Source organism: Nansenia antarctica (genome assembly GCF_963989245.1).
Source record: "Nansenia antarctica genome assembly, chromosome: 15".
In the NCBI taxonomy this organism is placed as follows: Eukaryota; Metazoa; Chordata; class Actinopteri; order Argentiniformes; family Microstomatidae; genus Nansenia; species Nansenia antarctica.
In genome coordinates this window covers 8,999,040-9,014,728 of record NC_137685.1, presented here as the reverse complement: position 1 = coordinate 9,014,728, position 15,689 = coordinate 8,999,040, and the positions used below count along the sequence as shown (strand labels likewise).

At 43.2% G+C, this 15,689-nt stretch overlaps 1 protein-coding gene across 1 annotated transcript in view; it reads left to right on the top strand.

Annotated features, from left to right (window-relative positions):
• Positions 1-15,689, top strand: part of grm7 (glutamate metabotropic receptor 7) — a gene marked incomplete at both ends in the record, with an annotated part of 98,081 nt that overhangs the window by 38,111 nt on the left and 44,281 nt on the right. The window contains 2 exons of the mRNA XM_080546180.1: positions 6,269-6,406; positions 14,932-15,136. Coding sequence (XP_080402306.1) covers positions 6,269-6,406; positions 14,932-15,136 — 343 coding nt within the window. The remainder of the gene's footprint in view (positions 1-6,268; positions 6,407-14,931; positions 15,137-15,689) is intronic.

Below are 15,689 nucleotides of genomic sequence, written 5' to 3'. Positions count from 1 at the left end.
CCCGTCCTCTGCTTCTTAAGCCATTAATCGACATCGCCTTCCCCTCACACACACACACACCTCCCTTTCACTCGAAAGTGCGATCTCCAATCATTGCTCTCTTTTCTGTTGTGAAGAGGGGGCTTTTTGTGACTAATTGGGGAATACATCAACCAACACAAACACCCGCAAACAACAATCGCCCCCCAAAAAACCGTTAGAGCTTTATTGATGCTATGAGGGCTTTTTAAATCTCTGATGTTCTGAAAACACAAACAGACCGAAAAATACCGATTACATCTTTATTGATGCTATGAGGCGTTTGCATATACCGGAGGGAGAGAGAGAGAGAGAGAGAGAGAGAGAGAGAGAGAGAGAGAGAGAGAGAGAGAGAGAGAGAGAGAAGTAGACTGCAGATCCTTCCAGATAAACGGTGTTGCTTTGACATCTCCTGGACATCCAGGGAGCGTCAGCCAAGCGTAAGCCGCTGATCAGGGCGAGGGATAGGTTGTGACATGCTGGTGTGATCAGTGATGCGTGGTGACCTGTTCCGTTAGCCTTTTCCCCCGGGGTCTCCGAGCTCCGTTTAACCGACGCACCACTACCGCTTGTCTCTGTGAGGGGAGATGCGCCGTGTCACTGGCGCCCTCTTTATCTCCCCTGTCAGTAGAGGTAGTCACCATCACCAGACGTCCACCACAGAGACGCCGACTGACGGACTACAGACGGACTACAGACAGACTACAGACTCATTACAGATAGACTACAGACTACAGACTCACTATAGACGGTCTACAGACGGACTACAGACAGACTACAGACTCATTACAGACAGACTACAGACAGACTACAGACTCACTACAGACAGACTACAGACTCACTATAGACGGACTACAGACTCACTACAGACGGACTACAGATGGACTACAGACACACTACAGACACACTACAGACACACTACAGACTCACCACAGACAGACTACAGACTACAGACTCACTACAGACACACTATTGACAGACTGCAGACAGACTACAGACACACTACAGACACACTACAGACAGACTACAGACAGACTACAGACGGACTGTAAGTGAATCATCTATACATCAGTCATCGCAAGAAAAAGTAATCTATGCTATGACATGGGGCCATTGGCAGTAGACAGGGGGGTAGAGGAGATGAAGAGGTCTTTAAGAGGGACCGTTAAGATGTAGCCTGAAGAGATGAGTCCTGGGCCAGGAGTGGGTTTTGTGTGTTGTTCACATGGCCCTGGTCTCGTCTTGGCCTGGTTGGATTAAGATATGTCTTGGCTTCCTTAGTGTAAATATAATGCCACTTCAGCAGAGTATCTTGTCTTTTCTTCTTCTTTTTTTTCTTTCTTTCTTTCTTTCTTTCTTTCTTTCTTTCTTTCTTGAGTTTGACTTGGCACCAGTGGAGGAGAATAACACTCGCTATTTGCTCACAGGGAATAAAACAACCTGACATTCAGGTTGTGTGGTTCGTTTCCTGACGAAAATACAGGAAAAGATATACATTCACGGCATTCGCAAGTCGCTTTGGATGAAAGCGTCAGCTAAATGGCATATATTATTATTATTATTATTATTATTATTATTATTATTATTATTATTATATTAACTGTGGTCAGCTGTGGTCAGTCCCCAAAGCCCTGCACAATCACTCTGTTCTTCTACCTCTGCTGGTGAAGATGTCCTTGCTACTCACGAATGTCACTATCACATAAATATTCATTTTTGAGGGTCTCAAATGATGGACCCTGACCTTAGCGTTGGGGCCTTGTTCAATAAAACAGGACATATTTCTTGGCGCCCCAGTGGTAGCATGAGCTTCCCACCACTGTCAAGATGTCAGAGTCACTTCCTGTCTTCTGTCGTAGACTAACAATGACAGCTGGGCTCCTCCTCCTATGATCTCTCTGACACCCTACACCCTCTATCCATTCTCCTCTCCTCCCCTCCTCCTCAGACCTCTCCATCCCCCTATTGGCGCTTTTCCATTGACCAGACCGGTACGGCTCAGTACGGCACGCATTTGTATCCTACCCGTACTTTCAGAAACGCTTCTCCATTATACACAACAGACCTGGAGCGAGTCGCGACAGTAGGAGGAGTTAAGTGTCATGAGAGCACTTCACTTTAATAAGTGCCGCTATAGAGCTCAACGGGGGGAAATGCGATAAGAATGATGTCAAAATGCAGCACTATCATGCACAGATCAGCCTTAAAACATGTAACGTTAGATATATATAACGTTAGACAGGGAGCGATGTATTTCTACAGAAAGGCTGTGATTGACGCTTCCATTGGACTGACGCCGGGGCTCATACAATCTCAGCGTTTGTTATAGATACGAGTGCTCCGGTGTCTTGCTGGTAGTCAAATATATTTATTTATACAGCATATGGATGTTACGTGCCTGTTACTTGCCTCTTTCAGGTCTAGTAGATCTAGTAGTTCTAGTAGATCGCGCAACCAGGGAAACGCCGACATGTGTGAAAGGGAGCAACACGGAAATCTACCATAATAGCAATTGTTTTGTTATGCTTGTTGTAAATAAAAGATAATACGATGGTTATCATTTTAAAAAGTACCTTTCACTACCCCTCTGGAACTAGAACTAAAACGGCCCGGCCCGGCCCGGCTCGGTTGGCGGTGGAGAAAGCAAAACAAACCGGGCTCACGCGGTACGGCACGGTACGGCACGCTAGTGGAAAAGCGCCATAACACCCTATGCCCTCTCTCCTCCTCCTCAGACCTCTCCACCCCCCTAAAACCCAAGTGTACATGACCTGAACTTTTGCATTCATAAAAATACCATAACAACTTATTTCATCTAGCACTGCGAGTGCTTGTGGCACAAAGGTTTCAGTTCCGATGACTGTGAAGTTGAGTTGATTCACTTACTTTAGTACAAAGTACTCATGAGATAATAAGCATACAAGTGCCCATTAAATGACTGAAAATGTAAATATAATGCTAAACCGTTCCTCCACGGATACCATAAATCCCAGGCATTATCCTCCCCAACCTGCCTTTAAAATTCCTAAATCCATGTCATGGAAATTATTCACCAAATGTATTTGGTCACAGCAGGTTCTCTTACCTTACCCAAAGGCCACTATGATACGACAATACTCATACAATATGCATGCACAAGTCAACCAGAGCCCTGAACCAGAGTGAGCAAATACAGCATTACTAAAACATGTCTCCTTTGTGTGTTTTTTAAAAATAGATAATATAATCTTGCTTCCACTGTACTCAGGGTTAAGAGCTCAATTTAACAGCGTTTGCCGACGGGGCTGCACGCACAATTCGTCAGTGACACTGCAACCTTCTTCAGCTGAGAGAGAGCTTTCCTCAAGGAAAGGGGAAGAGAGACCCTTTGGTATTTTAATATATCCAGGATATTCAATTTAATTTAATCCTTTCTTGCAATGGATCCTTTTCAAGTTTTATTCACATCACTTGTTCATATCCCCTGTTTTATTGAACAAGGCTCCAGCTAACTCTAAGGTCAGGCTCCATCATTTGAGACCCTCAAAGATTTAATATTTATGTGACATTACTGAGTGGCAAGGACATCTTCACACTGTCAATGACGGAGAGGGACTTGTGTTGCCTGTCAATTCAATACAACACCAGCCAGTGTTGCTTGACCTTCTCCGCTAAGACCCGGGGTAACAAGGTAACGTGATCTAACAGATAAAGATGCCTTTTGAAATTCATTCATTTACTAGCTTTGTCTGAATTAAAGAGAAACATAGCGCTGCCATGTATCAAAAGATGCAAAGTTTGAGCACAGAGGTACCTCATGTTGTGGGGAGCTCCGGGCATCCCAAACAAGTTTTCCATTGAACATCCTCATTAGGTTTCGCTCCTGAAACTTTCTTCCAACTGAAGGCGATGCAGGAGGCAGGAGCTACATGCACCGCCGGTTTCTATCTCAGTGAGGAAAATGAAAAAACACAAGCTTTCAACTGCGTCCCGAAGCGAATTATTCATAGGTTGTGAACCTGGGTTTGAAACGTGCCCGTGCATCTTCATCATTGTGCTTTGATTGCCAATACTTGATTGGCATACAGTCATTTATAACTTGTTGCTGAATAAAGTCATCCTTGGCACTGTAGAGTGTTGCCATTTGGGTGACTTTCTTTCACCTTTGGCACTGAATGAGCTAGAGGCTTACAGACTGTTGTTTTTCCTCTTCGCAAGGTGTGGTAGACATTGGGGAGCTCTAAAGACTTAGAGACGGTTGTTAGATGCTCTAAAGTCTTACAGACTGCTGTTATATGCTTTAAAGGCTCACAGACGTGGTGGATCGATCGAGGATTCTGGTGGATCGATCATATTGGGCTCTTAGATCGTGTATTTTCTGTGTCCTCAGTTCAGATTTGAGTGTGTATGTTTCTGCTGTGTGTCTGTTGGTAGATGCTCTAAAGCAGGGGTAGGCAACCTTTTTTATATGAAGTGCCATTTTTAAATGTTCTTGTTAGTCAGTGTGCCAACCACAATATCAACATTAATTATGACTCAACATCAAACCAAACCAAACAGACCAACAGATCTGCAATTTTATTCCACAACATGAACAACAATTTTCAGCAAAGAGCTATGTATGCAAAGCCATGTATGCTAAATAAACAGGCCTAACAGTCAACTAACTGAAACTTGAACAAAATTACCAACATAACATCTAAGACAACTAAAACGTTGTGATGCGTAGCACAACTTTAAGCAAATTGGTGCGCTCAATTTCTAACAAAGTTGCTAACTGCGCTCCCTATGGTTATCATTTTAATAAGTAGGCCTAACTGGATGGTGATTATACAAGGGTCTTACTTGTATGAATTATAATTTATATTTATATAATTATTTGGTTGTTACTTACATTTTATTCTTTTATTCCAACCACAACAACATTTTATTTTATTTTTGCAAAGAGCTATGTATGCAAAGCCATGTAAACAGTCCTAACAATCAATGTGGCCCTGTTTTCCTTTGCTCAACTCCATTATCTGGGGGTGGTACTTGGTCACTTTAAGTATCACACAAGCTTCAGAGTGGTCAGTTGTCAGACGGCTGCGTGAGAGGCTCAGCACGCTCTTCATGTGTGAGAATATCTGCTCACACAGTGTGTCAGTGCAGATCGCTTAACTATGAAGTTAACAACCTTCACCACTGTAGCCATAACCTCATTAAGATCAGACTTTGACATCTTTGCACATAAGTTTTCTTGGTGTATGATGCAGTGGAGTTTCATAATGGGGTGACCAACTCGTTCCTCAATTAATGCAACCGCTCCCCTCTGTTTCCCGACCATGGCAGGGGCACCATCTGTTGTCACCGCAAAAATCCTGCTAATGTCAATCCCTCGCTCCACAAAATGCTCGATAAGAACTTTGGCGATGTCCTCACCTTTTGTTGTTTCTGGCATTGGTTTTAGGCAGCAGAGCTCCTCCCTTACAGCAGAATCACAGTATCTTGCTATGACAGCCAGACGTGGCATGTCATTCACATCTACGCTCTCATCAAGTGCGAGGCTAAACACCGTCGCATCTTTCAAACCAGCGGTCTGCTGCGCTTTCACGTTTTCTGCCATTTCTCCTATTCTTCGTTCCACACTTCTGGCTGACACTGGGATGTCTTTTATTCTTGATTTTATTGTGTCTTTGTTTGATAAGCCTTCAAACAAAACATCTGAGCTACAGAGGAAAGCCTCCTTAACAGTAACACTTGTATCGAATCGAATTCAGAATTTTACTTTGAAAATTGGTGCCAGAATACGACTCTCGTGGAGTGGATGAGAGACTAGGGCTGCATTCGTAAATTCGCCCTGAGAGCGCCGGAGCGTCCCTGAGACTGCCTCTAGTCCAATCAAATTACTTGGTACCATTGTGACGTTGAACCCAGTGTGCGCGAATTTACGAACGCGGCCCAAAAAAATAAATAAAAAAAACATTCTACCATTCTCGCACTTATTGCTTGCGTGCCACTGTTTAAGCTGTCGCGTGCCACTGCTGGCACGCGTGCCATAGGTTGCCGACCCCTGCTCTAAAGGCTTACGGACTGTTGGTAGATGCTCTAAGGGCTTACAGACTGTTGTGAGATGCTCTAAAGGCTTACAGACTGTTGGTGGATGCTCTAAAGGCTTACATACTGTTGGTAGATGCTCTAAAGGCTTACAGACTGTTGGTAGATGCTCTAAAGGCTTACAGACTGTTGGTAGATGCTCTAAAGGCTTACAGACTGTTGTTTTTCCTACCAGGGTTCGATGCCTACTTCACCTCCCGCACGCTGGAGAACAACCGCAGGAACGTGTGGTTCGCAGAGTACTGGGAGGAGAACTTCAACTGCAAACTCATGAGCTCCTCCAAGAAGGAAGACACCAGCCGAAAGTGCACAGGTACTGTCTGTCTGTCTGGTACTGTCTGTCTGTCTGCTCTCTCTGTAGATGGAAAAAACACACACCTTTGTCTTGTGAAATATTCACAATTTTTGTCTTTCTTTCTTTTTCTTTTTCATTATTTCTTCTACCTTCTGAATCAAATGTGTTGTGGGTGGGTGTGTAGTATCTAAAACACATTGCGTTGCACTATCTACCATGCTCCCGTCCTCAACCCACACTGCAAATGTGCAGAGCAAGTACAACTTGCCTTCTCAGCGCATGCAGTCCATAGATCATAGCGAAGCGTCTCTGACTGGAGCATCGATTACTGCCTCGACGGACAGTCTGTTTTCTCCACGGTCCTCCCTGGTTCTCTCTTTCGTGGGTAGTACTTTCCCCGTAGCCTATTGGAATGCAGCACCATACAGAAGAGCTCATCTAAGTTCCCCAGAAGTGAACTGAACTGAACTAAGCTCCCCTTCAGTTACATAAGGATCTGTGTTCACCTCCACACTGATTCACTTCCATTATTCCCTTGGCACGGCCCAGCCCGGCCCGACCCGGCCCGACCCAGCTCAGCACAACGTGGGTTGAACAAGACGCATCGTCACTGCCAAACTGAATAACAACCTAAGCCTTGAAACACCCCTAATGAGAATGTCAGGGGAAAAAAATTACTATGTAAATCTCACCACAAGTAGGTGTTTGTAGGAGGTGACTGACTATATCACTTTATGTAGTGGAACAAGCCGTCACAGGTAGGATTTATTTGGCCATGAAGTAGATTAATGGATCTAGTTTGAATCCAATCACGTTGTACTTGTTTGTGACATTGTATGTGTCCCGAGAGAACCGTGTAGTCCATCGGTAAACACTCTATACCGCAATAAAAAAACGTGTCGTAATAAAACCACTTATTCCCTTGTTTAGGCGCCTTCTAACATAACACAAACATATACCGATATTTGATGTGTTGTAGTTCCTGTAGGAGATATTTTCTGCCTGCCTCAATAAGACTGTACAACTCCTCCTCCGGCTGGCTATCTATCTATGTATCTTTGTATCTTTGTATGTATCTGTCTGTCCCTCTATCTTCCTAATGACTACGAGAGATCGTGTCGCTAACCTAATACCTGGTGGCCCTAGTGTGAGAGGTCCCTGGGTGTGATCTGAGGGGGGTGGGTGACGTGGGTCTCTGGGTGTGATCTATACTTACCTTGGCCTAAACATCAGCACCACAGGTAACTTCAACAAAGCTGTGAACGACATGAGAGAAAAGGCAAGAAGAGCTTGTTATGCCATTAAAAGGAACATCAAGCTCCAAGACATTCCAGTTCAAATCTGGTTCAAATGATTGGACTCTGTTGTAGAACCCACTTCCCTCTATGGTTGCGAGGTCTGGGGTCCACTTGCTAACCATGACTTTACAAAATGGGACAAACACCAAATTGCACGCACAGTTCTGCAAATCAATCCTGAAGGCGATGCAGGAGGCAGGAGATGCTACATGAACCACCGGTTTCTATTTCAGTGAGGAAAATGAAAGAACACAAACACAAGCTTTGAACTGCGTCCCAAAGCGAATTATTCATAGGTTGTGAACCTGGGTTTGAAACGTGCCCGTGCATCTTCATTCTTGTGCTTTGATTGCCAATACTTGATTGGCATACAGTCATTTATAACTTTTTGCTGAATAAAGTCATCCATGGCACTCTAGAGTGTTGCCATTTGGGTGACTTTCTTCACCTTTGGCACTGAATGAGCTAGAGGTTTACAGACTGTTGTTTTTCCTCTTCCCAGGCTGTGATAGACATTGGGGAGCTCTAAAGACTTAGAGACGGTTGTTAGATACATTACAAACACCCAAAAATATTTTGAAAATATGACAAATTACAAAAAACTGCCCTATCTGCTGGGTGAAGTACAACCATGTACAAACACAGCAGCAAGATGTGTGAGCTGTTGTGACAGTAAAAGGACGTCCAATGGAACACAACCACCATAAAGACTGTAAATAAGTATAGTAGTATCTGCACTATTTGCACCATGCTGATCTCTGCACATAATGTTTACACAGTTACAACTCATTTATTTGGATTAATATATTTTTTTAACTCAGGGGGGTGGCTCCCTGGATATGATCTGAGGGGGGTGGCTCCCTGGATATGATCTGAGGGGGGTGGGTCCCTGGATGTGATCTGAGGGGGGTGGGTCCCTGGGTGTGATCTGAGGGGGGTGGCTCCCTGGATGTGATCTGAGGGGGCGGGTCCCTGGATGTGATCTGAGGGGGGTGGCTCCCTAGGTGTGATCTGAGGAGACCTCTGAAGGGGGGTTGGTCCTGCTGGCAGCGACAGCTGGTCGTGAACGTCACGCTAGGTAGAGCACACTCTGCTCCGCTTCACTTTGTAGCTCGTCCCCCGCTATCTGGGGACGGCATCGGTTTGAGGCCAATTTGCACACATCAAGAGACCGAGGGGATGACAAGACAGAGGGAGAGAGAGAGGGAGGAGAAGCCACGTGGCTTCTGCTGGCACACGGATAACATTATGCTGTGAGCCGGGAGGAGCCAGTGCCCTGGTCGTGAGGGGGTGGAGATTGGGAGCAGGAAAATAGGCTTTTTAAAGGGAAATAGGCGTCACCCCATCAAAGAAGCCGGCAGAGGGGGCAGGACTGTGGTAGGCAGTAGTAGTGATGAGATGAGATGAGATGAGATGAGATAACGTTTATTGCCATTATGCATACACATTAAGCATACACATATAGGAATTTGATTCAGCGTTACAGTATGAGCATTTCTACTTTTCTAAACAAATGCAATGCAAACAAAACAACAGGACAGCAGTGCAGACAGAACACAACAAACTGTAAAACCATAGCTGCCATGTGCGGCGCTATATATGTCCACAGAATACTGTAGAGAAGGGAGGGCAGTAGTAGTGGTAGGCAGTGGTAGTGGTAGTGGTAGGCAGTAGTGATAGTGGTAGGCCTGGTGAATGCCCGTTTTTTATTCCTGTCCTGACACACGGCGTGCCACCCGGCCTGCTGGGTAATTTGTCGGCTGTGTGTGTGATTAAATTAGATTAGATTCAAATTTATTGTTGAATCTGTGTGTTTGCACGTGTGTGTGTGTGTGTATGTGTGTGTGTGTGTGTGTGTGTGTGTGTGTGTGTGTGTGTGTGTGTATGTGTGTGTGTGTGTATGTGTGCGCTCGCACGTGTGTGTGTTAGTGTGCATGTGTGTGTGCGTGCTGTGTGTTTATTTTAGCAAGACATAATGAAATCAATACAAGTTTTCGTGACTCATCCTCAAACAAACAAACAAACAAACTGCTTCCATCAGGCCATGTTGCCCACACATGTGACCCCTGCTGCCCACCACTGCTGACAGCTCTGCTCTTGGCCTGTGTATGTGTGTGTGTGTGTGTGTGTGTGTGTGTGTGTGTGTGTGTGTGTGTGTGTGTATGTGTGTATGTGTGTATGTGTGTATGTGTGTGTGTGTGTGTGTGTGTGTTTGAGAACTTAATAAACCATTCTCTAGGATAAAGCAATTGCCTATTGCCTGCTGATTGCATGGCATCACTGTTTACTTGCATAGAAATAGAAATAGCATGATTTTGAATACATTAAAGTTTATTAAATTCATTATCATCACAAAGGCATTGAGGGCTTTCGCAAAACAAATGTTATTTAGACACGAGCATGACAATACATGAAATTCGGAGCTAATGTGATTGTTTCCACATTGCAGCCTTGTTTTGTGTTTAACATCAGTCAACATACACTCACGGAACACTTTATTAGGCACACCTGTACGTCAGCCAATTGTGTGGCAGCAGGGCAATGCATACAATTTCGTTCAGCCAATGAACAGAAAGCTGAGGCTGCAGTGGGCACAGGCTCACCAAAACTGGACAGTTGAAGAGAGGAAAAACTTAGCCTGGGTCTGATGAATCTCAATTTCTGCTGAGGCACACAGATGGTAGGGTCAGGATTTGGCGCCAACAGCATGAATCCGTGGACCCAACCTGCCTTGTGTCAAGAGTCCAATCTGGTGGAAGCGCTACGACTGCCAAGGGGCCGAGCTTAGATTAATTTTCCCTGCTATGACTGGTGGATAGACGATTCACTTAGTTACAAATGTATTTGTTGTAAGTCGCTTCGCCAGAAATGTTAATGTAGAATGTGGTGGGCAATGTTTTCTTGGCACACTTTGGGCCCGTTAATACCAATCCATCATCACTTGAATGCCATAGAATATTTGAGTATTGTTGCTGACCATGTGCATCCCTTCATGGCCACAATGTTCCCATCTTCTAATAGCTACTTCCAGCATGATAATGCACCATGTCACAAAGCAAAAGTCATCTCAAAGTGGTTTCATGAACATGATACAGTAATAGATCACTGTAACGTGATGGCATCACAGTATTTAATAATATTTTTCCATATTTATTTTCCATTATTATAATCCTTTTTTTCAAATGTTCAGGGGTGTTCAGATATTATACAATGAGTTCAGAGACTCAAGATAATAAAACAGCTGCGTTGATGCTGAAAACCTGTGTAGGCCTACTTTTTCCACGCAGAAAATTGGTCAGGAATCGATAAAGAGAATCGATTATGGAATAGGTATCAATAACATCTCATCAATTAGTGACCAGAGATTGTAATGTAACTCTTCATTGTGGGATGAGTTTGTTTTGGCAGAGCGCTTTGGGATGTAATCATGTAATCGTCATGTATGAATGTATAATGCACGCTATGTACATGTGCTTGGTCTGATGATGCTACGAGTCGTGATGGCCTTCCAGTGATCGGTTACAGTCATTGGAATGTGTGTTCAGCTCATTGAATGAATGAATGAATGAATGGTCTTTATTGTCATTGATATAGTACAGGTACCATACAACGAAATTTGGGGAAATGTGTTATTGTACTGTAGTATCTTCTTCTGATGAGGAACACGTGAGCTTATTCACTTCGAAAAAACACCCTGTTAGATCTTTTTGCGAGATCAAAAGACAAGCATTAAGACATCGCCATGGAGACACATGGATGTGTGCCTAGTCTTCTTCTGAACAGAACCACTGCCCGGGGCGTCCAGTTCAGCTATTCCAAATCTTTAAATTATTACTGACGTTTTTTTATTTTTTACTATTATTCACTGTTTTCACTGAGGATCATAAGAGCGTGTTTCTGTGATGATAGCTTAGTGAGCTGCGTGAACCTTCACCCTTATGAATAAACATCTCGTACTATTACAATTATTATTCACGTTTCCTACTTCAGAACTGCGGGAGCGGGGATGAAAGTAAACAAACGTAAACAGAGAAGCTTAGTTTTGAATGCCATACCGCTTCATTTTAATGTTACACAGAACAAAAGATACATAATTCATGACTCCATCTAACACATTTGCCTGACGTGTGTGATGCCTGGGTCCCGAGAGGGGACAGGAGAGGCATGACCGTTATTCATAAGCGCGTCACTGATAACACAGCGGAGACCAAAGGTCCTTCTCCAATTAATTTGTCTAACCTAAAGTTCAGTTGCCACAGGACAGTGCGTGATTCATGCAAGGGGGTTTAACCTTGCCTCTTCAGAGTCTTCGAGCAGAGGGCTGCTGCAGGACCGTGAGTCACAAACTGGCAGCTAGTCTGTCCTTGAAACCCTGAAGGGAAGACTCCGTGAAAAACACGATGAGCCGGCAAGTATGCATGAGGAAGCGGAGATCAAATCAAATCAAAAAGTTCCAGTCAAAGTTTTAAATGTATTATATGAGCACAGAGCACAGCATACAGCCGTAAACGGTACTGTTAAAGGCGTTTAATGAGCTACGTCTTGACAGTGAAATACAAGAGTAAGGAATACAATACAGGAGTCGTTAATGAGCGAAAAACTATGTTTTAAGTGAGAAGATAATGGCTTGTCAGAACTCAACAAAAGACAGAACATTTAAAAAAAAAAAGAACCAGCCCCCATAACTCAGAACACCTATGCACTAACAAGGTTACCCAGCTACACAGCTGTGATCCCTGCTGTAGTGCTGTTGGTCTAATTTAATCACTTCGTGTACTTCAAACAACATGTACTCTCCACGGGGCGGTTTTGCAGTTAGGGTTCAAAGCTTGTCAAGCAGGGGAGAAATTAGCCAAGGCGATTTGGCATTTTGAACGGTAGGCATAATGTCTCCCCGTATAACACACGACGGGACGGATTGATGATCAAACGGAACAATGTCCGTGGAGTAGGACATCCGATGCTTCGAGGAAAGGAAGGACTTATCATTATCATAACAGTGCAGTCCTCTGGGATTCCCAGAGCCGTAAAAGGGGTTATTTAATTATGCTAATAAGTGGGAATATATCTGCTAGCTACAGTACAGATACAATGTCAGATCTGTCTGTAAGGCTTGAGATTATGAGCTCATCCTCTGGAAGATCCACATAGAATAGAATGGAGACATGGTGCAGAGGATGCTGTCTTGTATGTTCTCCTCCGAATATCATCATCCTTCCCTCCAAACCATCATTTGAAATTGTTTTTAATCGTTTTTTTTAGTTAGTTAATAACTTATTTAGTAGTTCTTACTGTGTGCTTTTTTATTGATCTATCTATTTGTATTCTCTCCATGACATGTAGTGTCTTTGAGTACTGATAAAAGTGTTATACAAAATAAATGCATAATAATAATAATAATAATAATAATAATAATAATAACAATAACAACAACAATAATACTACTAATAATAATAATAACAATTATTGTTATTATTATTATTGTTATTGTTATCATTACTATCATTATTATTATTAATGTTATTATTATTATTGTTATTATTATTATTATTATTATTATTATTATTATTAGGTGGTCACCTGGTCTGCTGTCTTCTCTTCCATACATGACTATAGTGCCAACGCTGACTCCTCTCCCTGTTGGTCTCCTGGGTGTCAGTACAGTATAGGTACACACATGTCAGTACAGTATAGGTACGCACATAGTGCTTTGACCTTTGATGTAATTCACCCAAAGTACCCCAGGTGCTGAGATGAATGCAGGGGAGGCTGATCACAAATCTAAACCAGGGGGGGAGATAAGACGGGCTATTAAAGTGTCCAGATAAGACTGTGTGTGTAATTCCACTGGCCCTTCCCCATCCTGCCGGTGATAGCGGCACAGAGGCTTAATGTGACTCTCAATATACAGAACAGATTAAAGAGAGAGACTTTAATCTATAAAACCATCATAATTCACCGTAACGGCATCGTTTGCGAGGGGGAGCAATCGAGGAGGAGGGCTCCCCAATCTAGCTGTCTGCGGCAGAGTTACACCTCCACATTAAGGAAGAGCTAATTGCATATGTACGGGGCGTGCACGGCGCTTCATGTTATCCAGGGAGGAAGGGTGGTTTTCTTTCTGTCAGCGGAGGGTAAATCTCCATGACGGTTTGGATCAATACCACCGGAGCAGATTGTCTTGTTAGATCCATAACTACTTTAATGTATTCCGATATCTCCGTCTTGTTTCTTCCTTCTCCCATTTAGCTTCGCTCCGCAGGCCAAGAGTGCAATAATACGACTACTGTACTATTATCTTTGCGCATACCGTATTTTTGCACATATTTGTACATAACAAATTGTTGATATCAGTCTCTAAATGATACATCTGTATACACCATACTGTACATATGTTAACTGTACAAGCTTATTGTTATCCATCTCTTAGTAGTATATACTACTACCTACTGTACTTATCATACTGTACTTAACATTTCATAACTGTACATATCCTATTTTTTCTGTACATATCTGTACATATCAGGTTTTGCAATATATCACTATTTGCACTTCTGGTTAGTTGCTAAACTGCATTTTGTTGTACAGCTTCTTGTACTCTGCAATGACAATAAAGTTGAATCTAATCTAATCTAATCTATACTGTACTATACTAGACAGGGGAGGCTGGTGGAGGTAGAAATCGGAGGACAGGCTCATTGTAATGCATGGAATGGAATGAGTGTTTCTCATGTGTCTTTCTGCCTCCCCTAGCCTCCCTTATACTATAATATCCTCCTATTCATAGCTTTCATGTGACGTCACAGCATAGTGGAAACGCCCACCTGACGGGCAAAAGGCACTTTTTGCGGGCAAAACCCACGGGCAAAACCCACTTTTTGCGGGTTAATAACTTTGATTTCCCGTGGGTTAGTCTTCAAGTTTAATTTGCATGTCATTACATTGAATTACAAGTAACAACGCAACCAAACGCCTTGGGCAGAGCAGGGGGGTATTCCATCAACGTCGTTAAATGAAAATCCAGGCTTATTTTGGATGAATCTCGCGAGACTTATCAAAAGAAGCCCTTAAGTGACGTTGATGGAATACCCCCCAGCTCTCAACACCACCACCACCAGCAACAACGACAGAATGTAATAAGCTGATTAAAAAACAAGTAAAAAAAAAAAAAAGGAAAAGAAAGTGCAGTGTCAATCGTGACCGTGACCATGACCAGATCATGTCCCTCCCTCCCTCCCTCCGCAGGCCAGGAGCGTATAGGAACAGACTCCAAGTACGAGCAGGAGGGGAAGGTGCAGTTTGTGATCGACGCGGTGTACGCCATGGCCTACGCCCTCCACAACATGCAGAGAGACCTCTGTCCCGACATGTCCGGCCTCTGCCCAGAGATGGACCTCGCTGGGGGCAAGAAACTGCTCAAGTACATCCGCAGTGTCACCTTTAATGGTGAGTAGATCCACAGTGTCACCTTTAATGGTGAGTTAAGATGTAGTACTAATAGTTATTATTACTGTATAATACCTAAATATTACCATGTAATAACTACATGGTGCTATGTAATAACTATGTATTACTGTGCAATAACTTGCATGTGCAGCATAAGATATATTGTTGTTACTCATTGCTACCCACACTATTTGTTATGCTGTATTTGCAGTGGCAATGTTGTAAACAGTGTGCAGTGTGCACCACTTAATTGTTAAATATGCAAAAAAAAACTGTTTTGTTCACTCCATTATTGTTCTTGTGATGCTCATATCAGTAGATATGTAGATAAACCACTCATTGTGTCACCCCAATAAATGTTTACATTGTTGTTAGCGAGGGAGGGCGTCTGAAAACCCACGCTAACCCATGCTAATTGACAAGACCTCAAGAACGTTTTGTTTACAATTATTGAAGCAGTGATTGAATTTGATCTGATAGGAACATGATATGATAAGGACGCAGCTTGTTTCTCATTCCCGCTACCTTCTGGCTGGAGAAGGAACATGAATACTAGT